The 23549-nt window shown below is 36.5% G+C and overlaps 1 protein-coding gene across 4 annotated transcripts in view; it reads right to left on the bottom strand.

The window, feature by feature from the left end:
• The window catches only part of AKAP6 (A-kinase anchoring protein 6), a 299941-nt gene that overhangs the window by 238619 nt on the left and 37773 nt on the right, over window positions 1–23549 (bottom strand). For 2 of the 4 annotated variants that reach the window (XM_075425714.1, XM_075425718.1), the window contains exon 2: window positions 555–912. In XM_075425714.1, coding sequence (XP_075281829.1) covers window positions 555–878 — 324 coding nt within the window. In that variant the 5' untranslated portion in view covers window positions 879–912. Of the gene's footprint in view, window positions 1–554; window positions 913–2269; window positions 2441–10416; window positions 10471–23549 lie in introns of those variants that run through there. The other 2 variants (XM_075425717.1, XM_075425716.1) reach the window with 2 other exon arrangements.

Here is a 23549-nt window from a genome sequence, read left to right as displayed (position 1 = left end):
CTGTTATTATCACTTCATATTTCTTACTAAGACTCAGATATCAAAAAAAATCCTACACATTTAACATTTTGTATCTAGTCCCACCTGAGTTCAATCTTTAATGTAAAATTTAATGACTGAAAGGCGAGACATTAGACCACCTTTCTACTGCCTCTGAAACTTGCTTAGTTTTCAAATGGGCAGCCATTGCTTATTGGGACACAAATTTGGGAGTTTTAGGTACTGAAGCACATTAAAATCAATGGGAATATTTCCAGGCACTTTTGAGATGTCCAGTTAGGTTACTGTTAGTGTTGTATCAGCTGCTCTTGGAGTGTGATTGTGTTCATTAACATGGTTATGACTGTTGAATTAAGTGATGAGTAAATAACGTTGCAAAAAATCTGAGAATGATACGGTTTCTATTATCTCTCTGTAAAGGATTTATTCACTTTTTAACACAAGTTGTCAGACGTGCTACAGCAGTTATGAAAAGCCCTTTTTTTTACTTCACCAGTAGCAGAGTCGAACGAACCACCTTGACTGAAAAGCCTACAATATAAAATTCATCCTACCTTCAGCTGTACCAGATGCACATCCACATGCTTGCTATCCGAGTCCTGCTGGACCGAGTAGGTCAGATCTCTGACTCTTTCAGATGTCGTCCGAAGCCAGGTCTCAATTTCTGGCAAGTGGAGAACAATCTTCCAATCAGCCCCAGTGTGTAGAGGAGGAGGCTTTTCATACTGCTGCCCAGAATCAAGCTCCTTCATGACATCCTCTTCCCCATCTCGTTCCACTGTAGGAGTCATGTTTATGAGCATGGGAGATGCATCAGACAGCATGGGATCCAGTTCTTGTGTTCTCATGGGAGAAAGTGCTACATCCATGGCTAGCATGGGGAAGTCTAAAGCTTAATTCTTTCCAAAATAGCTGCAAAGACAAAAAGAAAAGACACTGCTGTTATGACACCGAATTTTGCAACAAAAATGTTCACAAGACAAGGAGTAAATGGCAACGTCACCGACGTCTTGTAGTTCGAAATTAATTCTTCACCCTGAAATCCACATTAGAAGCTCAAGAATAAATAGATTTTTCAAATTAACTTGGTTGATTTGAACAAGCAAATTCTTTTTTTGAGAAAAATAACAAATACCACATTTCTCTCATTGTAGACAATCACTTTGGAAATGACTGTTTTCAGTGATGAAAAATATGTTCTGATTTTCTACCACTGCAACATAAATAAACTGAGCACTGACAAAGCTAGCAGAACTTCACTGAACTCCACAAATTAATGTGGGGCTGGTATTTGTAAACTAGCACATATTAGAACATATTCCTTGGCATGAAATTTATGACTAAACACAAAATATCTCAAGTTTTATTCAAATTTCCCAAACGTCCACTTAACAATTAATCACATACAACAAAAATTTTGAAGGCAAATTTGAAGAAACTATTGAGGATACTTGGCTGATCTATTGTAGGCAGATTTTAGTTTCAAAGTTTAAATTCTTGTAGTTTTGTTACATTAACAACTGGTGCAATAAGCAACAAGTCTCTCCAAAATTATAGATCAGAATTCCAAATGTCAAAATATATACCTAAAATTAAAACATCATTTTACAAGAGTGGCTTTATTAAAGCCCAAAAGCTGTGTCATCAATATACACTTACAAGGTTCACTGGAAAAAGTAAATGAGCAAAACATTTTACTTTGTTCCTCTTTCTCTGTACACGCTCTTTTCACTGCCCATTTTTCAACAAACTCTGTTGCCATACATACTCAAAATATATTGTTAGAGAAATCACTCAATCTGAAAACATTTTTGCCTTAGACACTGCTGCTCATAGCCACAGTTTTAAAGCATATAAATCAACTGTTCTAACAGCCAAAACCATTTTATTACTTCAAGCATATCCTTTACATTATTTCCTCCCGAAAATGACATTTTAGTGAAGTGCATGTGGTCCTTATTTCTGTATGTTTATTGTTAATAAATTAAATGTGCCTAGCAGCAAAAGAGTTGGTCCTGAGTCACTAAATGATACAGAAACACAGGAAGAGCAGCACTTGCTTAGTAGTTTTTCCACTAAAAAAACTGGCACTCTGCAAGAGTTTTTCAACATGACTCAGCTCTAGTAAGGACATTAAAGCAATTAGCAAACAGAAAATAAAACATGCTCCTGCAGAAGCAAACAAAAGCTAGTCCATGCTGCATGCAGAGCATAGCTCTAGCTTTGATACACTGAGTTTGCAATTAGCAACCATTAGGAACCTGCTGACCTGTTTTTTGTTACGAAGTGCTTGACTCTATATACTGGCTCTCCAGCGTTACAGCTAATGCCTCCTTAATCCTAGTTGCTCTTAAAGTCAAGTCCTTTGAATCCTTTTCTTTCTGCCACATCACAAGTTGCAACACTTCAAGTAAGAATATGTGGAGAAACTTTAAAATAGATCATTCTTTTTACATTTGTTAAAAAAAAAAATCCCACAAAGGTAATAAAACACACTGTGGATACTAATTAGAAAGGTCTGAGAAAGCTTTACAAAGCCCATAAACACTTGGAAGGAGAAACTGCTGCAGCTAGAAACGACTGAATCCGAACACTAGGACACAGATTCATTAAATTGTTTCTCAGCAGAATGAAAAGGCATCATCATCCAACTGCGCTGCGAGAAAGGAAAACCGAAAGGCTCTCCTGTGCTCTCCGAGAAAACTGGCCCTGTAGCAGTGTGTTCACAGGAGTGCTCTTAAAATCTCTGGAGAAACAGTACGCTCCACCCTGCTATCCCTCCCCCAGCTCCTCTGCGGCTCTGGGAAAGCAATATAATACCCCTGCCACGCCTGCGCTGACCTACGAAACACCCTGCAAGGCGCTGAGAGCACAAGCTCCGGTCACCCTCGTGCATTGGGTATGGAAGGAAAATAGGAAAATCCCTGCCAGAGGGCAGTTTTCACAAAGTTCTAATGCTGAAATACTAAACAGCAAACGAGGCCCAGCAACAACAGCAAACCTTACAGACTTATCTGCTTTAAGTAATTTAGGAGTTACAGAACTCGCCATAACACTTATGATCAGAAGTAGGTTCTGCTTTTTGGATTACTGACCCCGTGCAAGTTAGACTTCCACCTCTGTAACTAGGTCATGAGCCTTGCAGAGCACTGCATTCGTAAAGTTAGGTTAAGACACCAGCTACTGAAGATGACTGAATTAGCTGCTCTCCACACCATTCTCATATAGCCACTTGCATCTGTTGTCCCCTAGCTATAACCTTTACTCTCCAATATTTAGGATATTACTTTTATACTGAAGCATGGAAGGTGGAAATAGCAACATGGGGCATGGAAGTCCTGCTTCAGCAGTATTCACATAATGTACCATCAGTGACATATGACAAATTTTAACAAAATCAATTTTACTTTGAAATTTGACAAAGTCTATTTAAGGACAATATTTCATACACCAAGCTGTCACCTAGTGGATTAAAACACTTGCTAAAAAAAGATATGAATGAATGATCAAGTTCAATAATAATTCGGGGTCACATATTGTAGTCTTTGCTATTTTAACTGACTAATTTTAAATGCTGGCCTTGTTTGTTCTGTTCTGGAGTATTTTGTTTTTCCAGATTTTGTGAGATGTACAGATAGTGAATTGCAAACCACTGTAAGTGTTAGAACTCATATTAAAACTGAATACATTTTTTAGAGTTGCTCTTTATACACTACTGTGTAAAATAAATTTTGAAAAGAGGTAAAGAAGTTATTAATTTCCTTTTAAGCAGGGCCTCTATCACTGCTAAAGTTCTTTATAAACATGAAAAGCTAAGTTCAGTTTTGTTTTCTATCTCACAAAATCCTGGTAGAATCAATGATGGTTTTAGGTGGACAAGCAATGCTACATCAGACTCTAGCTTTCTTGTAAACCAAATCCTTTCTGTACCTAGAATAGCTGTATAAACTAGATGATTTTAAATTTGGAGGTGAACAGCTGAAAACACATTTTCAATATTTTCAGGGCATAGCCTTATTTTCATTATCACAATCAGAGTGAGAGTCGTGACACCATTATTTTTAAAATACACACCTCAAACGATTTGTTTCTGTCACTTCTGAAGCTACAAACGACACATTTATGAACTACACAACACAGCTACAAGCTTGTATTCTTTCTAGTGGGAGAAAAAAATAGATGAATTGAGAGTATTTTTTTCCTTGTGTTAGTTCTTTATATGCAGTTCTATATTTTCATGGATATTTGTATAGAAGGTGAGAGATCCTGTGTAAGCACATGCACACATATGCTTTCTATCTTCATCTTTAGTAACTGCATTATGCCTAACAGATGGCTGATTACCTTCCACTAATCACATAGGCAATCGCGCTTTCCCCTGGTTTTCCGCTCAATCAGATGCTAATGCTTTTATGCAAAACATGGAGTGTGTGTGTCAACCATAATATAGTTCATCAATCATTACAAGCCTTGAAAGACTTCTCTCACTCATTCTGCTCCCCAATTATTCACATTTTGCTTGTTTATAAAGTGCAGGCTATATTCACTCTGCCAGCGATCAGATCATTCATGTTTTCCTCCAGCAGCAGTTGGTTCCTGTCAAACAAAGATTCGTTAAGCATTTTAAGTCATACAGTAGTCCAAGCATTGATCAGTGGTGCAGACACTGGGTCGAGTGAATGTTAATGAGCTCTAATTTTTCTTACTGTCACATATTGTTAAAATCAGCCATGAGCACTATACAGCCACCTGTCTGTCAAGTAAACAATTCATTTCATTCTCCAAAATGGCCCTAAAAACCCAGAGAAACACCATCATTAAATAATTATGTCTGCTTACTGACTTTGAAATCTAATGATGTAAATTTTAACATCAGATTTAATGAGCTCATTGATGTTGAGTTTTCTTAAATAGATACAGTCAAAATTAATATCTCACACAGCCAAGTTATATTTCCACTTCTTTTCCATTTCAATAGTCTCAGGAATTCTCTGCCAAGCTATAAGGCTCATTACATCTTTCCTCGAAAACGCAACCTACTGTATCTACTGCAAAGATAAACTGTGTCAGTACAACAAAAACCTGAAATACATCATGTCAGTAACTACATATAGAGCAACTTGAATTTAATATCACATTAACACTATCTATGCTACACTGATTCTATTGCTGATTTCCTACATAGTTTAAGAAATACAGCATTTTCAAAAATCTTTCAAAGAACTGAATTCTCAAAGAGGCAGCTTAGGGTTTTCTCTTCATATCATGCCCTGTGAGCACAATTCAAAAATACGCACAATTCAAAAATACCTCCTTTACAGTTATCCTACTATTACACCTAAAAATCTGAACAAACTAGACAGGAAGGGAAAAAAAAAATCATTTAGCACTGCTGAGCCTCCTATTTGATGCATGTAGACTCTTAGAAGGTATATATGCTACAGAATATGATGATGCCTGAACTCCTGCAGGATACAGACCAAAGAGCCTTCCATAGTAATACCAATAATAAGCCTGAATATTAATGTGAATCATGATTAAGATTTTTAATGTAACTGCCTTAACGTCCATTAAGAAGTCTACCCCCAAGGCTTTAATGGTAGCAAAGCCAGACCACCAATGATTAACTGCAGAAATCCCACCATGGATGTCTGAGTTCCTGATTACGTCTATAAATCAGGGTTTAAGACACTGAAATGACCCAGCATGCTCTTTGGCATCTTCTGTTTCTAATACAAGGTGAAGGAAAACTTAGAACTTACAAGACAAGTGTTTAGCTAGAAATTGGAAATTGTTGTGGCAATTCAGGGCAAGTGGAAATTCTACTGGAAGATTCATCAAAGGTTCTGTCTGATATCAATGGGATAGTAGGAGAGACCATGAAAGAAGCAGATAGACCACAAGATCTAGGCATTACATACCAAGGCAATCTGCAAGAAGTTAAGGGTGAAATAGGCAAATTGCCAATTCTGGTGTGTGTGAACTTTCACTTGAAACTTCTTTGGTTCTTAGGATACCAGTTTTTAAGGAAAAGTTCTGGGGGAACTTTCCACCTGATATTTATACTAGGAAAATTAGTAGAAACTGTACCAGAATGAGGCAACACCTGAAAAGGTACCATTTTTTAGAGGAACAGCCTCCACTGCTTTTGAAAAGCCACGCTATTGGAGTTTTCCAAACAGATCATATAATGCTTTTGACAAGACCCAATGCCAAAAGCTAAAGGAATCTAAATAGCCATAGGATAAGGAGGAAGGTCCTTGAACAGACAAAGAACTGAGTAAAAGAACTGGAAAGAGTAGCAATAAGTGGACAGTGGAATGGAGAAAAACGAAGATCACAAGCACAGTTTCACAGAAACCTCTGCTAGGCACTGTGCTTCTCAATAAATGATAAATGACCTGAAAAGGGGGTGAACAATCAAGTGAAAAAGTCTGTAGAAGGTATACTTGGGGCAAATTTAAACTCTGAGTAAATGCAGGACCTTATAAGACAAAAAAATTGAGCAATAAATTATAAGATTAAAGTCACTGTAGGCAAATACGAAGTTATGTGTATGAGAAAAAAAACAGTCCTAACTGCACAAATAGAATGGGCTCCAAGATGAATGTTATTACTCAAGAACAATGTCTTAGACGGAAAACTATCAAAGTTCCATAAAAACCATTGGCTTAATACATAATAGCTGACAAAAATAAAATAAAACTTTATGAACATTTAGCAAAGGAATAGGAAACAAGGCAGGAAAAAAAATCATTACAACACCATATAAAATCCATGATACACGTCCAGCACGTTATGTGCAATTCTGGCCCCCTCATCACGCAGGGAATACAGTGGAGCTGGAAAAGTGTTCAAAAAAGGCAATTTGAAGGACAAACAGGAATATGTAATCGCCTCTGTTCAAATGAAAACTGCGCAGGCTGAGACTCTCAGCCTGGAAAAAAAGGTGACTTAGGAGGATTGAATAGTAGTCATAAAATAGAACTTTAAGACCATGCTATCCAGAAACTTTAAATGTTGCTGGTTTTCCACAACCTAGGTCTCTTCATTCTTCAAAAGAACCCCAATCTCTTGTCAGTTGAAGCAGTGATTATATTTCTTATGTGCTCTTTGTTCAAAGGTCTTTAAAGTGGTAGACCGTATTTCCTCTCAGTCATTTGCCCAACCCCTTTACATACCTAAGAGGGTGCTTCAGCCATGCTAGTTGCCATGGTTTTTGCAGGCGGGTCTCTAAAGGAGGACCTGGAAGATCCAAGTGGGACCCCTCTCAGGTATTCCTTTCAGAAACAACTCAGCAAAAGACCTTAACCTCCAAACAGCTTCCTTTTAAAGAAAGCATAACTGAAAACTTCAAACAGCAAACAGTCCTGAACTCACCTCTCTCAAGCCCTCTGTTTATTCAGTGTCTTCAGCCGCTTCAGTAAACTCCAAGTCCCAAATCTAAATTAATTTTGGTATATATATATAAAGCCACAAGTATGATAATCTATATGAATAAAAGCATTGGGCATGAATCCACTATACTCAACATATCACCTGTTTGCACCTGTATTGTCAAGTCCAGGAATTTCATAAACTGTGGAAATTGTACAGTATTACGCCCCTACAATTAATCAGTGGATCAAAACTGGAAGGAAAGCAGAGTTCTGTTTCAGAGAGAGAGTTCACATCTCAAGAGGTACCAACTGTGCATCTTTACGCAAGTACCAAGTTTATCTAAAAATATATCCAACAGTTCTCATCCAGAATTAACTGCAATTATCCTCAACAAGAACAGCTGGGGAGAAAAAAATACACCAAAAAACCCCAGCCCTATATTTAGCTTTTCTTTTGAAATTAATTGAATACTGCAATTGTCACACAGCCTAGGAAGCCACCATGGAGAGAAAGGAATACTTCCTAACTAAAGAAAATACGCCATACATACTTCTGTAAAAACCGAAACACTGTGATGTACAGTGAAGTCTTGCCTGAAAGAGTGCATAAAATTTATACACTCCCAGATCATATAATTTTATGTTTTCACTTACAAAAATGCAGGGAGACTAGCTAGAAATGATCCCATTAGACAACTGTTATGAGGTGCATCAGAAAAAATTCTACACTACGATGTGTACAGAGATTGAGAACAATTGTGTTGTGCCAGACTCATACAGATGGAGCAGTGTATTCAGAAAAGCAGACATATTGGGATGAGTAGTTGTGTTTCCTAGCCATTTCTGACTAAGCGCAACTGTGCCCTGCAGTTAGAAACAGTGACTGGGAGATGATGTGGTACAAAGAGATTAGCATTAAAATGGACAAAGACAAATTAGCTGCTTAATATGAATTCATCATTACTTCAGCATCCTTTACTAGCTAAATGCCCTACACCACCTTAGGCTTCTGTTGTCCCAGTTTTAACTCCAGAACGTCAGGAGTACATAGAAGACATACACAGTGGCAACGATCATATGCTGATTCTTCTACATATACGTGAGTGGTTGGTTGTTGTTTTTTGGTTTGTGTTTTTGGATTTTTTTTTTTAAGCTCCCTGGATAAAGCCGTTTTTGTCATTCTAGTGGTCAGTACTGAGCAAAGCATTTGCAATCGTAACACAATTTTTCCCTTTATCAGCTACAAATGTCAAATGGTGAAGGATGCAAAAAACTTTTTCAAGCAAGAAATTTTTTTTTTCCAAAATTTTTCTCCAAGACATAATGTGAAATGTCTTTTAAATCAGAAGACAGCAAAATTGAGATTAAGCTTGTCTGAATACTAGTCTGGATTTAAATTGGTTTTAAAGTATGCACAGAGGCAGTGAGACACAGGTGAGAACATTCAGAGCTGTTTCACAGAGGATCTGCTTCTTCGCTTGTGTGTACACCACCACAGGTCCTTGGCTGCCTACCAGATCTGACTCATGTCCAGTCAGGTAGGAGAGCAGGAAGAATCCATGCATGCATTTGTACGGACGCAATCTTAAACTCTTGCAATGTTGAGAAGATTTTTGAAAAGTTATCCACCATCAAAATACCAAACAGATTTTTTCCACTACCTAAACCAAAACAATTTACAGACATGACATTTCATTTCATATCTCTGTGTGTCACTTTCTTGAAGTACTCATCCACTAATAGGCATAAGGGCGAGCAGTGCAGTACGTTAGTACCAACATTTTCCTGCTCCAAACAAGATTACTGTTAATTCTCTCTAAACACAGCTAGCTTGGTAGCTCTCTAGGAGCTGCTGCTGCTCAAATACATGGAAGTCCACTTGTTTTGCAACACTAAATTTTATTCCAATTGTGCATTAAAGGGAACTTTCTCATTTCAACTTCAGGACAAAACTCAACACCTATTAATATTTTAAAAACTAATTTAATTTCCTACCTGAAAATATCTTATGAAATCACTCACAGAACCCTAGTTCAAGTTTGCTTCTTTAACTGTAGACTTACCTGCTGGCTGGGAATAGGATGTTTTTAACTGAAGGTTATTGATTGCACAAGACTGATCTATAGTTGTAAAACTGAGACAGAAAAATCCTCACATCAAAAATTTCCCATAAATAACCTCTTCAAATTTTCTGATCAATTAAATTGCTTCTGACATTTTTCATAGAAAATAAAGAGGGTGACAGCTTTTTTCCTTCATTCAAAATTTCATTTTATCCAGATTTCAGTTGTGATTTTAGTTTGCTTTTTTCTGAGCACTTAAAAAAAAGGAAAAAATTCTTCTCTTTCTCCTCCAAATCAGATATTAATCAGAATTTTTTTTTTTTCAGCTAATACTGGCAGTTAAAAAGCACAGTGTTTTGATGCAGACAAATTTTGCTGCAAACTTCAACCAGTCCTGCTCTTTTTCCTGAGTTACCTCAAAACCAGTACTCTCAGGATTCCTCCTATGACAGCTGAATGAAGGCACTGCTGGTAAGTTTTAGCTCAAAGTTAGGGAAAATAAAAATAATACGTTTCACCGCAATTTCACACTCCAGTTTCATGATAAATATATGTTAATCAGGAGTAATCTTAACATTATTTCAGGGAAAATTATCCAGAGCCTAACCAACCTTACTCCTTTTTGTTATGGAAGTTGATTATGAGAAATTAATTACTTGTATCAATCAGTATGACCTCACAATAGATCAGGCAAGAAGAACTGGGCAAAGTTATTTTAGCCCATTTTAAAGTTCTATTATTTCTTATCCTCTCATATGTAATGTACAAATTATGTCAGTCATAACCAACCTGTAGCTACAATGCAAGTCTTGTATCTTTCTCTATTAGTCATGCAAGATCATCATTTGGGCTTCTTCCTTAAATTAAGGCAGTATCAGGTATGTTATATGTAGTGTAATGCTGGATTCTCAGTCTCTCAGTACAAAAGTTATAATGATAACAATTTAAAAAAGAAAGATAAAAGAATAATCTACCTGAAGAATTCTTCAGGACACAATATTAGTATATCAGACCCAACAATGCAACTTCAGGCATTTAAGCTGCCCCAGCCCCAATCCTAGTAATAAAATAAATCAAAATAGCCATTAAGACATGCTGTGATTTCTGAAAGTAGCTTTTTTGCACTAAATTTTAATAAGTTTATTATAATACATAAAGATTTTTGAGGAAACTGGTGCTGCAGAGACCAGAGACCCTGATCCATTTTGGAAATCAGTGTTCTGTATCATATGAGACACAACACACTGTGGCTAGCTGACCCTGCACGTTCTCAATGTCATGTAAAGTTTAACTACAAATAATTTAGCTGTTACATGTAATATTTTCAGGCCTTATCCAGAAAAACACCACAGCCATCACATTTTGTCTCAATTTGGGATTCACAGAGATAGGCTAAGCTCTTTGGAGCACAAATTGTATTGTACTAAGACATACTGAAGATTTCTTCTCCATTGTTTTGGTTCCTGGTACTATCTAATATCAATAATACATTATCAAATGTGTACATTCAGTTGTTTAGACATTCAGTTAGCACAGTAATATAGCAATGTAAAACATTTTCTTCATTTTGGCGATTAATTTTTAATATATACAAAACCAAGAAGCGTCCTGTACTACAAGGATGAACCACGGCTTCAGTAACGATTTTGCAAACTCTTTCTCTCAGTCACTACTTGGATAAAATCCTGACCCTTGATGTTGACTTACTGGTCACCTAAAAATGGATATTCAGTCGTGCTTTGCTATCTGTAGATTAACACCATCACCCAAGATAATGCGTACCGTTGCTTTATTCACTTCCTTTCTATCGTGCAATTTTACAAGGTCATTTACGACTGACTCAAAGCATCAGAAAGGTATTTCCCCAACCCTGGTGCAGAATTATTGTTTCTGGATTATACTAAATGACAGACACATCTTCATTTTCTCCACATACAATACTATTTTTGCACTCAGATCTTTCTAGTTCCACTATCAGCCATCTTCTGAATACAATCCAAAAAAATATTTTCTCATCTCGTTGTACCTTACAAATTTTGGAAGAAAAGCTATATGATAAACAGTATCAATGGCATCTCTAAACAGGGTTTATTTATTTATGTTCAAGCATATTTCCAACTTCACTTTGCACCTGAACTCTAGCCAAATTTTAAAATATTGGCAATTGCAGACCTTAATTCTTAAATTCAAAATCAGTTTCAACAATACTGACAGTGGCCAAGAAATTTTTCAGTATCAAATTCTCTCAAATTTTCATCTCATACACTTTTATGAGTATACAAGTACATAATATGTGCCAAGACTATCTGCCAGCACTGTTACAAACTGCACATCCTGAGATAAGTAACTCTGATTCTGATCTCTGTTCCATTATTTTTTAATTAAGACCAACTTCATAGAAGTCAATAAAATGAAAGCAGTAAGAAAGCAGGCTTTCAAGGGCTCTTAAGCTGAACACAGAAGATTAAGGGACAAACGTTTGTACCCTTTTCAGTCATTCTCAGTTACCTAACACTGCTTTATTTACCATAAATTTGATCAGGTACACCAAAATTAAATTAAGCTAGAAAAGGAATCCAAATTTTGATAGTTCTGAAACTTTACGGTACAAAATTATTGCTTCAAAACTTACTAGTTATAAGATATTAATATAATATTTTTAATATTAGTATTTCAGTATTAACACTGATGCTTTGGCTAACTGTTAGGTACCATACATGGTCCAGAAGAGAAACTGTATTTTTGACATGTGTTTTTCAAAGCACTATCCCTGAAGGAATAAATAAAAAATAAATTAATTAATTAATAGAAAGCAGCACCTTTGTCCACCTAGGACAACCTTTTACTATGGAAGGATACAACTAGCACAAAAAAAAGAAACAAGAACAAAAAAACACAACCCACCAAACACCACAAAACAAAACAGGAGGAGGGGAGGGCAGGGCAGGGAGAAAGAAATCAATCACCCTGCCCCTTTATGTAGGTACACATCAATACCCAAGTACTTCTGGTAAGTTTTGGGGGGTTTTTCTTCCAGTCTGGACAGATATTGTCTTGGAGATGCTATAAAAGTGGCAGAAATGTTTCAAAGGAAAACTACAGATTCTTGCACGAGATTCTTCGAAGGAAGCTCTATCCTTGAAGAACACAAGTACCTTGGAAGGACTGGGGATAAATGGTCCCAAACCTGTTTTTGAAGGTGGCTTATGAATTCCAAGAGCTAAGCATTTGACCAGGAGGCAAAAGAAAGAAGACAGTGTCGTGGAAGGAAGCACAGCTAAAGCCAAAGTGCAAGGACTACAGAATGGAAGAAAAACAAATCAAAGAAGGTCAACAGAAGCTACACAAAAATGAGAAGCTTAAATATGGGTGCAAAACAAAAAGATGCTAGGGAACAGATTCAAAAAACAATTAATCAAAGTAATAGAAAGGAAACTCAATCTAAAATATAGCTTAGCTGGTGTAAAACTAGAAAAAGATGCAAGCAGAAATAAGAGGGGTTTAATTATTATTATTCCGTCAGTTCTAAGAGGAAAAAAGCTTCTAGGGGGTTAAGAACTGAGACCACTTCTTATCAGTGTGAACTAGTGTATCATTGCCCTGCACTTACCCCATAAATTCGTCTATATCAACATTAGAGCTTGCACTACCTTAAGCACGTTTAACCACAGCACCTTAACAGTACACCAAGGCAAAAGGAGGCACTTTGGCCCTGGTGAACTGAAGAGGCGTAGCTTATCTGAAACTGCAGACAACAGTAGCAGAAAGACTGAAGGAAGAAATTGTGGCATAATTATACTGGAAAAAAACCAGCAAGAGGGTAACACCAGAATGAAGGTTTAGGAAAATGTAAACATTCAGTGTCCTGCCTGATAGTACATAATAAAATATCCAGACTTCAGAGCATACCACCACAAAGCACAATATCGTCGAACAAAACATGAATAGGCAGGAGTTTTCACTCATAGAGCTCAAGTGGTTTACCGACATATTTTCTACCACGAACAATTCATCCTCACTGTAGCAAAGCAAAACTCTCAGCCACTCGCCACTGCTCATGAAAAGCAGTATGCTCATGCCTTCTGACAATCAGAACTTCTTTAGGAGAAAAATATTCCTGTTTTAATCCTGCAAAACATACTTCTCAAAGTCCCACACAAAGAAGCAGTAAGATACTTATGCAATCCCCCATACTGCAAATAGGTATGGATACAAATTTTGTTTTAAAGATTAATTATACCTTTAACTGCAAATTGTGAAGAGGGACAGAACTCTTGACTTCATAAAGGCAAGCAGAGGGGGGCAAAAATCAGTACTATTCAGCATCATCTATAAAATTGTAAGGATGGTTTCATTGTTTATATATGGGGTTTTGTTATCACAACAGGCACCTGTCTATATTCTAAGGCTATACAAGGTGGACTAGATGTTGTTGTGACTGAACTTAAGAAATGGCATAGGAATTCTGGAAGACATGGCTTGAAGTATCAACGCTGTCTGTGTGGGAGTTGGACTCTGGTTCTGCAAGCAAAGGAAAGGATATAGATTTAAAGCTTGGAGTTCCACTGTAGAGAACAAGGACTCTGAACAGAAGTCATACTTACTCTGGATATCTTTTTTCTTTGTTCCTGCCTTCCTCAATGATTTTGACTCTTGTGTGAGTGGTTCTATGAGAATGGACCAAAGAGTCATCCAAACACAGAGATTTTTTGGTGAGACCCAACAGATGATGCTGGTGCAGTGATCACCTTACAATTCTCCAGAAAGACCATAATTGCATAATGTGTCCTAAGTAACATGCACTACAAGAACAGGTATCACAGAACTAGACCACCTGCACAGTAGACTGCAACTTGATTTTTATAGTGATCTGTGGGCTGGCATGGAAGAGAAGGATGACAGTCTCCACCTACAAAAGCTACTTGTACATGGGAAGAAACAGGTCTGGTTCAGATTCTTGGACTCCAGTAACTCAGAAAGTGTTGTCTTTGTTGTCTGCCCCATTATGACTGGGCTACACTCATTTTGTACAACGAGAATGTACAGACAGTCATGGTTGTTCATCTGGGTTTATTATTTTTTCTCCTGATGTAAAAGCTACCTGTAACATGATGTTTCAAGGATTCTCTGAATGCTTTCAGGCACAGAGGATTCTCCTAGAAATGTGGCCAGGGATTTGTATTTTAATTTTACAGAGCAAGAAATAATTGTACTAGCTGAAATAGGATCTTAAGATATAATTTGCTTCTTAAGAGTAGCTTGAGAATGATGGTTATTACCCAGTCTGCTGCCACCAGCAGGCGGCAAGACATTTGCACTAGCACGTTGTCAACAAACAAGCTGTAAACTCCTTGTTCTCTGCACATATATGGTGTACACTTTTGATAAATCTGTCCAACCCACATAATTCTCTTATTATTTTCAGAATTGTACTGAACAATTCAATAAAATAAATCAATAGGCAGAGATGCCATAAAACAGTCCACAGGAGGTCCATTAAATTTGCTATGCAATTGAAATTTTAGATCAAGCACCTACAGAAGCACTAGGATCTTAGTAAATCCGAAGAACTGAAATACTGGTATGAAGTAGCACTTTTCTTTGGTTAAATTTCAAGTCAGTATATATAATTACAGGTATTTCCAGTTCAGAGACTTTTTCATCCTACTACCAAATAGTTGTACAGTACATGAAAAAGGAAGAGTATAGACGGGCAGAAAAGAGAAACACTCACTTATCCAGAAGTAAGACCAACTGTTTCCACTGTTATTCTTCACAACTTTACTCTAGATTTTCTTATTCTGTATGATCTTTGAATTTTGTATAAAAAATTCAAAACCACACCATAAAAAAAAAAAAAGTTCAAAACGACACCATAACTATAGTTCAACAAGTTAGTGCTAGGTCCTACCTAAATACATAAATTCCATATTATGATGGAATAGTAACTACTTCAAAAAAATACAATTTCATCACTGCTTTGAAAATATTGCTGCAAGTCAATCATATGTCTTCAGTTTATATTTTTTTATTGACAACTATTTTTGGTCAACAAAAGCAAGTTATATAGATAGGCAGAATTTGTTCAGAAAGCCGGATAAACATACTGCTATGAACTATATGCATGCAGGAATGTGTTTAATATTTCATAGATACAGGAAAAAGTTATAACGGAAAACTGCTAAAAAGTAGAAAAATAATACATAGCCATTTGAAAATTGTACATACTGTAAATGAAGATAAATTATAATGATTACTATCTCAGACACACTTACAAGAATAATTTAAGTGTGCAATGACTGAATTTATACAAAGTCATGTGGTTCTATGTGTGCTTTCCTAACCTTAAATAGCAAATTCTGTATTGAAAAGACTATGTGTGCTTGTTATATGTAGTTTTTAGTCTGGAAATTGGGACTGAAATTCCATAAGACTCCCCCTCACCACATATCACCACTAGCTAGGTTGGAAATGCTCACAAAATGGAATTTCTTTTATGACACTTCTTTGTTCCTCAACTAAACCAAGAATTTCAGAGAAACATAAAAGGCTTAAAAACCCACCAAGAAAGCCCAAAACTTGTTAAACTGTTTTCTCAAGGCCACATGAAGAATTTAATAAACATAAGCCTCTAATTCCTCTACTCCTAATACATAATTTCAAAAATCTGAGTAAATTCAAATATTTCATTTTGTATTATTATTTAGGGCTTCTTTCAGAGCAGTTCTGACAGTCCATCTCTTCCTTTAAAGCCGGCTATAGTTGTTCAGGATTGGCCCCTTAATTTTGTCTTTAGTTAACGTATTGATTAGATGTAGAGGTTATTTTACAGTCGTATTCTGAAATAGTTTTTGGAGAGTTTCAGTTTACTTGCTGCTGCCAAACTCCTATGGTACACTAAACCATGCAACTGTGATGATTATACTAATGCAGTATTTCAGAAGAATACAGCTTTTCAGCATAAATCAAAATATTGGCTTTTTGCCTCAAAACTTGAAGTTCTTGTTCAGAGAGATGGAAATAAAACGTGACTTTACAGAACCTACAGTAACCTGAACTTTTAAGATAATCACTTGGGAAGGCTCAGACCTAGATTCCAGCCACTGTATTACACAAAAAAAGTTTACAAGAAGTAGAATTAAACCAGAGTGACTGAGCAAGCTCCACGCAAAGCACCTCATAAAGTTCTGTTTTGACAGAACTTTTTTATTCTTTCTTTGACAGTGGATGCCATTTCCAAAAAGGAGCAGGAATTAGAGCTCTCACGTGGTTTAAGATTTCTGTAACCCTTTGTGCTTTGAGGAAAAACCGCCACCATCACTTTCTCTTACCACATACAAGGAAGTGATTCTCCCATGTGCATGAGGCTTCAGATTTAGCACGTGTGATTTATTCATGCACGTCAAGTAGCCGAGTCTTCACAAAATTGATCAGGTGCAAAGAAAATATAGGAAAACCAATATTCTGCATGCTTTTCATACAGAACGTGGGATTGGAGGAAAAAATCACAGAATTCTGAACTGCACGACATGTGTGACTAATCCAATTAGGACAGAATGTGAGATAGATTCCTGTCCTTAGCATCCTTCATTGGCTTATGCTGGTCTACATTGCAGACGTGGTGAATTACAGTTAAGGTATCTCTTGCCTCACACATTGCAGGGAGAGTTCCGTCAATGGCCAATCTCTTCCACCAAGACATAGTTGCTGCAAACACTCAGCACTGTAAACTCCAGTCCAAGCTAGGCTCTCAGTTTTGCAGGTAAAAAAAAAAATACAGTATCTGTCCAAATATAAAACAATTTAATTTTGAAAGAATGCATTTGGATGAAAATATCTAATGACGTACTGTCAGCCCTGCTTAATCAGGTGTCAAATTTCAATTTAGATGTTTTACTCTACCTTCATGATATACACTTACATGACTCTATTGACTTGAAATTAGTTCTGACCAGCCGTAGTGTATATGAAGTGGCATTGAACTTAAATTACTTTCTCAGAACTAAAGGCCTTATCTTATCTTTTCGCCTGCTGAAACATTCACTGCTTCTTGAAAATTAACAGTACAGAAGTGCAGTTTCACTTACTAAAAGACACATAATTTATAAATCATTATGCCACTACCTATTTTTATACTACTTTCATGCCATGGTGTCACCTCATTGCATTGCAGGTATAGTAAAAGTCTGTAGAAACAGACTAATGCGAAACCAAAGCAGTATGAAAAGTGATACTATTAAATACCATAGGCTTTTCTCATTTCAGTCATCTCATAATTTAACTAATCTATGGAGAGTGGAATTTATTTGGATCTAATTTTTTTCTTTCTTTCCTTATGGACATTTCCTTTACATTCTGAGAAGTAGACACAAGACTTCAAAAAAACAGTAGTACGATTCAAAACCACACCATAACTATAGTTCAACGAGTTAGTGCTAGGTCCTACCTAAATACAAAGGATAAAATATATAATATATTGGCATTATAACGTGACAATGTAAAGGTCAAGATCAGTGACTGATTTATTACATACAGCTATCATTCAATACTGATTGGAACATATTTTTTGCACTAAGACATCTACTCCTAGGTTGTAAAAAGCAGTCTGACAGTTCAAACAAGGAAAGAGACAACTCGTGATGAACATTAGTGTCTGTTTAAGTCTGTTTTGACAAAAACTGCTTCAGCTCAGTAATTTCAGTTTTATGACTAGGTTCCTGCCAAACAGAAACACCAAGCATTGGTTAACTGCTTCAGCAAAGAAGCAGTAAGGAAACAATCTGCAATAAATAAGTTATCTCTGGAGAGTTCCCAGGTGTGTTTCATTCAAAAGTTGTGGCCTACTTAAGCTGCATTCTAGTTATATTGCCCATGAAAATTCATTTTGCTGTTTGGGAAATTGGTGAGCAGTGTCTGAGACAAATAATTGACTTACTCGGCAGTAAGGAGGAGTGGACACTCAGGAGAGCAGCTGAAACAAATTTGAGGGTAGCCACTTCACAAGCCTCTGAGATTTACCTGTTTTAGGTTAGGTTAGGTACCAGGGCTCCAGGATATCAAAAAAAAAAGAAAGAAGGTAAATGGTCTACCTTGTAAAGTCAGAAAAGACTCTGATGAGCTTCAGTTATTCTAGAGCCTAGTAATAGAAAAGAACAGAAAGAGATATTCCAGCTGCTGGAAAACTACCAGCAGAAACAGTGGAAAATGCTGGAAATGTCTGTGTTCCAGCAGCTGTGGAATTAAATGCTATTTATAGAGCCTGCCACAAATGATAACTTTTTTTCCAGAAAAATCCTGAAATCAGTGAAAAGCTGAGAGAGAGAGAGAGAGAGAGAGGGAGAGAGGAACATTCTGCTGGGAAGGTAATTTTCCTTGCAGTTGCCAAAATCTAGTACAATTAAGATGACATGGATGTTTTCTGCATCACTCTGCTTCTAATTGTTAACTAAACCCCTTGATGATATTTTAAACAGGAACAGATGCTTCTGTCTTAACTTTATTTTGCAAAGCAAAAGGAAAACTGCATCATGGATGAATGGATGTGTTTGTCCTTTGAGAAAAAATGATTTTACAAGGATTACAGATGGTTCTTTATGGAATGAAATTGACATATGCTGTAACATCTTAAAAACTCCTCTAAGCTTAGAACAGTAATTTATAATGGACATTGTAATAAGATAATTGTCATTCCCAAGCTTGTTCTTTCATTCACTGATAAACATTTTCAGGAGGAACAGATCATGCTAAGATATAGAACATATCATAGGAAGGTAGGGCTTTTTGTAACACAGAAAATACTTTCCTGCTCTCTAGTGTTGTCATTCACCTTCTCCAAAGTGTAGATGAAGAACAAGCCATGTCAGACACGTTCACTCAACTGCTGATTCTGCATCTGTTGAATAAGTAAATCACCTCCCTGTGCCTCTGTTCCCATCCTTTGATGAGCAAATTCCTCGGGCCAATAACTGTTTTCAGTATGCACCAGAGGCAACAAAACGAAGCCCAATTATATCTGGGAATTTTAAGCACTAAAGGTAGTAAACAATAACTTGCTGTGAAGAAAAGGGAAAAGCAAAGTAACAGCCACTGTGAACATGCAGGGCTTACCATCCTCCCTCTAGGCAGCATCAGTTCATTCTCTAGTAACAATGAGACATGCTGGTACACGTTAGAGATTGGGGACACCTTATTTATGAAGGGCAACCCAGTTTCACTCCTATTAAATGTTTAAAATGGAAGACATACATTTGCTGAGTGACAATTGTTTCCACGGTTCTTTTCTGGGAGAAAATGATCCCTTATCACTTTCTTAAGAAGCAACACGAAGCTATGAAAAAAACAGAGTAAATACAAAGACCTGGCACAGATCCTCCAACTATAACTCCACCTGTCTTGCCTATAATAGGATTTTTTTTTCCTTTCACTGTAATGCATTTAGCAATCTGTTTGAACTAAACTGGGAATATGAATGCTCTTGTGTACTTGTCATAAATTACATCTAGTTTGTTAATTGGACTTATTCTTTCCTGGAAGTCATCTTGGAAGATAAATTTCAGAAGTATTTTATTCCATTTTGATTATCATATTAAAGTCTTTACCATGGTGATTTTATTGTCCCTTCCTTTTCAGTTAGTAGAAGATTATTAATCCTTACTATTCATCAACCATGACAGTTTTGGATATGCTAAAACATGGTAGTATTATGGATGTTATAAGAAGTCTTTGTGTGAAGATTCAATGTCGGTTTTTCAAGTATATGTTTATGGTATGCAGTTCTTTGAGATTATTTGTGGGAAGTGCTTTAAAAGGAGGGAAGTATAGCTATTAAGCACTTCTAATATTCTTATACAAGATGTTACATTTGTTTACAACAGTGAAATATTGCTGATGGAATTAGCTAAAGTCTCCATTATAAAGAAATAGCTATGTTTTCAAAGAAATTGAGAATTACCTAAATTTATCATAAAATAATACTGATTTCATTTATGACCTATACATTTGTATTTATATGTGTATTTATTTGTGCTTGTAAACTTCAACATTAATGATAGATTTTGACCAAAAATGCATATACAAAGTATTTTCAAATTACCAATACTAACAAGGTCTTGCTGTAAGTGTAACAACTGAAAACCACAGGAAAAGCAGCTGCAAGTTTACCAAGAACTGGAGAATGAAATTAGTGAAAACAAGGATTCTTGTCTCTTCCGTTCCCTTGCCATCACACGGGATGACACTTAGATCCAGTCATGAAAGGTAGTCGTGCACAGCCTCCATACAAACAGCATCTCTGCATCTAACCTGAATACAAAGTGTTTTCCCATAGGCTTGATCATGTCTGTATTCAGATTAGTATTTTCAAGTCCTTATAATGTTAACAGCTCTAGACTCAAGTTTTCTTTATGTTCTTTTCCCTTCAATATTTTAATAATTTTCTTTATCTGTCTTACTGAGAATTCTGGCCTACATCAAAGCCATTCTAGAGAAACACCAAATCATGTGCTTAATTGAATGATGTAAATTGTCCAGCCAAAGTCGGATGTGATATCTGTGTATGTGCCTAAGATCTTGGCTCAAAGCATTTTTATAGCTAAAGGTACCATTTTATAGCTATAGGCAGCACTAGCCTCATTATTGCCTTTTAAACCCAAAGTAGTATATTGTCAGGTGAGCAGAATCATAGAATCATAGGTTGAAAAAGACCTCTAAGATCATCAAGTCCAACTGTCAACCCAACACCACCATGCCTACTAAACCATATCCCAAAGTGCCACAATTAGACCCATATTGAGTATTTTTGAGACTGTCACCTCACATTTCTGTAGCCACGGGTGCACCCAGAATGATCCAATACCCACAAATGAATTAAAAAGGATAATCACTAGGATTTATTATACAAATTGTTCAATATTTGTGCTTGATATTCTAGCCAATTTCTGAAGACAACCCCACTCACTTATAATGATTGCGGGTACTGAACTAAAGAAACACAGTATATATTGCTTTATGCAAAGACTAATAAAAATCCACAGCACTAGAACTTAGACAGGCTTTTTACAAGTTTGTTACAAACAAATTTAGGTGTTTCCTTTGTAGTGTGCCAAGAAAAACTGCAAAATCATTTCTAGATTTGCTTGATAGTGTAATTCAGTTGTGTTCACTGCCTGCCATTTTCAGCCATTCCAAGATCCTGCATTTTTATCTCTCCCTGTTCCACTGAAGAACACACAGTGTAACAGTGTTATGATCCTTGAGAGAGGATCGTACTTAATACTATAAAGCAGGTAAATAATGATATCACATGCTAGTTTATTGAACATCCCTTTATATGGGCTACAAAAAAGTACATAACTAAAACGTAGTTATAATCTGCTATTCAGTAACTCGGCAGTGAGAAAAGATTGCTAGATGAAGGGAAGGTCTGTAAGAGTATGACAAGCAGCAACTGAAAAAACAGTCATGGGAGCATGAGAAAGAATTAGTAAAAACCATGAGTGAGTTTCAGAAGCAGCTCTAAAAGTCACTTCATAAAGAGTTTTTTCTTTCATAGGAAATCAGTTAATTTTCATAACAATAAACTATTTACCATATTTAGAAAGCATAGCAGATATGTAAAGTTTCAGTCCACATACATTTATTTTGTTTGTAATTATTTTGAAAATTCTCCATGTGATTTCATGCTAGCTCAGGCATTCCTGTGCTTACAACAGTGACATCAACAATTTGTTTAGACAGTTTGCAGTCTCGTTAAACATCTATGACTAAGTAGCTTTCTATCCCTTGCCTTGTTGTGATGCTTGTTTCTATTTGAATTAACTACTCAATCCTAAAATTACCTTATCACAGGCTCTTCTTAAACGCGCCTACAAAAACCCTTCTTATCCAATATTTCTTAAGTTGCAAACACTTTCCCTACCTCTATCAACCCATTAGATACGAGAGACCTCACTTAATTTGTTCAAATATCAGCACCTAGGACTATATCCTTTCAACATCTAAGATATTGGCACGGGACTGGTAGCTATGGGAAAACTGTGATCTTCCAGCCAGAGGCCAGGCAGAATATTCTAGCATGGTGCAGCTCTTACCTAGGAGAAAGTTCTACTCCACCTGGCCTTTACAATCCATGTTACAATTATATTTCCCTTCTCACTCTAAGAACGAATCACACACATGCCAGCACCAAGCCTTGCACAACTCGCCAGAAGCAGCAGTACCCGCCAGTCGAGAGGAAGCGCAGTGCCCTGGCGTGCCGAAGATCCTCACCAGCTAAAAGCGTTACAGCTGCCACTGCTCTGGGGCATCTCAGATACCTGTTGCCGACTGAATCAAGGCCAAACAGTCCATGTTATGTTTGGCCCACCTCATCTTCCTAACACCTCTCATTAGAGCATGCTTTCATCTGCTTATCTACTTTTGGTCCCTGAATTTGTTCAAAGTATATGCCCTAATTGAGTCACGCGCTAAGACCCCACAGCATTATGTCTTGAGTCTCTTTCTACTCAGGACAAATGAGAATCTTCCTTGTAAATTGTATGCCCAGCTGGAAATCTTCTTCATCCAAACTTAGAAGGACTATCATTTCCCCATTCTATAAGAAATACATAGTACTCTGAATTAATGTATATGACTTTATTAACAATTAAATATTCTGTGCTAATGGACAGATTCACTTTCGAGAAATTCGGTCCTATTTCAGCTGTCAGTCTTTAATTTCTCATTCTCTGTCATCGCTTTCACTTTTAGTTAAGGGATTTGCTGCCACCTCAAAATAGATACGCTATTCTGTTCATAGAATTGCATATCTGATTGCATATACAGTATTAAAGAAGGCCAAAATGACAAAGGAAGCACTTTTCAACTAAATTCAGTCTGAAAAGAAACACATAGGTGAAATAAGATGTGATGAACTAGTAAAATCTTTTCAGTGCGTAGGAGTATCTGGATGAACAGTGCTGTATGAACATCACCTAACCTTCATTCTTTAAATATAAATAGACATTAAACAATCAGAAGTATATAGCAATGCCAAAGGAAGAGGTGAACTTTGGCCTTTGTTATTGCTCCCTGTAGTAGTTTTAATGCATATCTTGTTTCAAGCATCTTT

The sequence above is a fragment of the Opisthocomus hoazin genome, chromosome 7 (genome assembly GCF_030867145.1).
Source record: "Opisthocomus hoazin isolate bOpiHoa1 chromosome 7, bOpiHoa1.hap1, whole genome shotgun sequence".
NCBI classification, from domain to species: Eukaryota; Metazoa; Chordata; class Aves; order Opisthocomiformes; family Opisthocomidae; genus Opisthocomus; species Opisthocomus hoazin.
The sequence above is the reverse complement of the archived record's forward strand: the minus strand, read 5'-3'. Positions and strand labels throughout refer to the sequence as shown.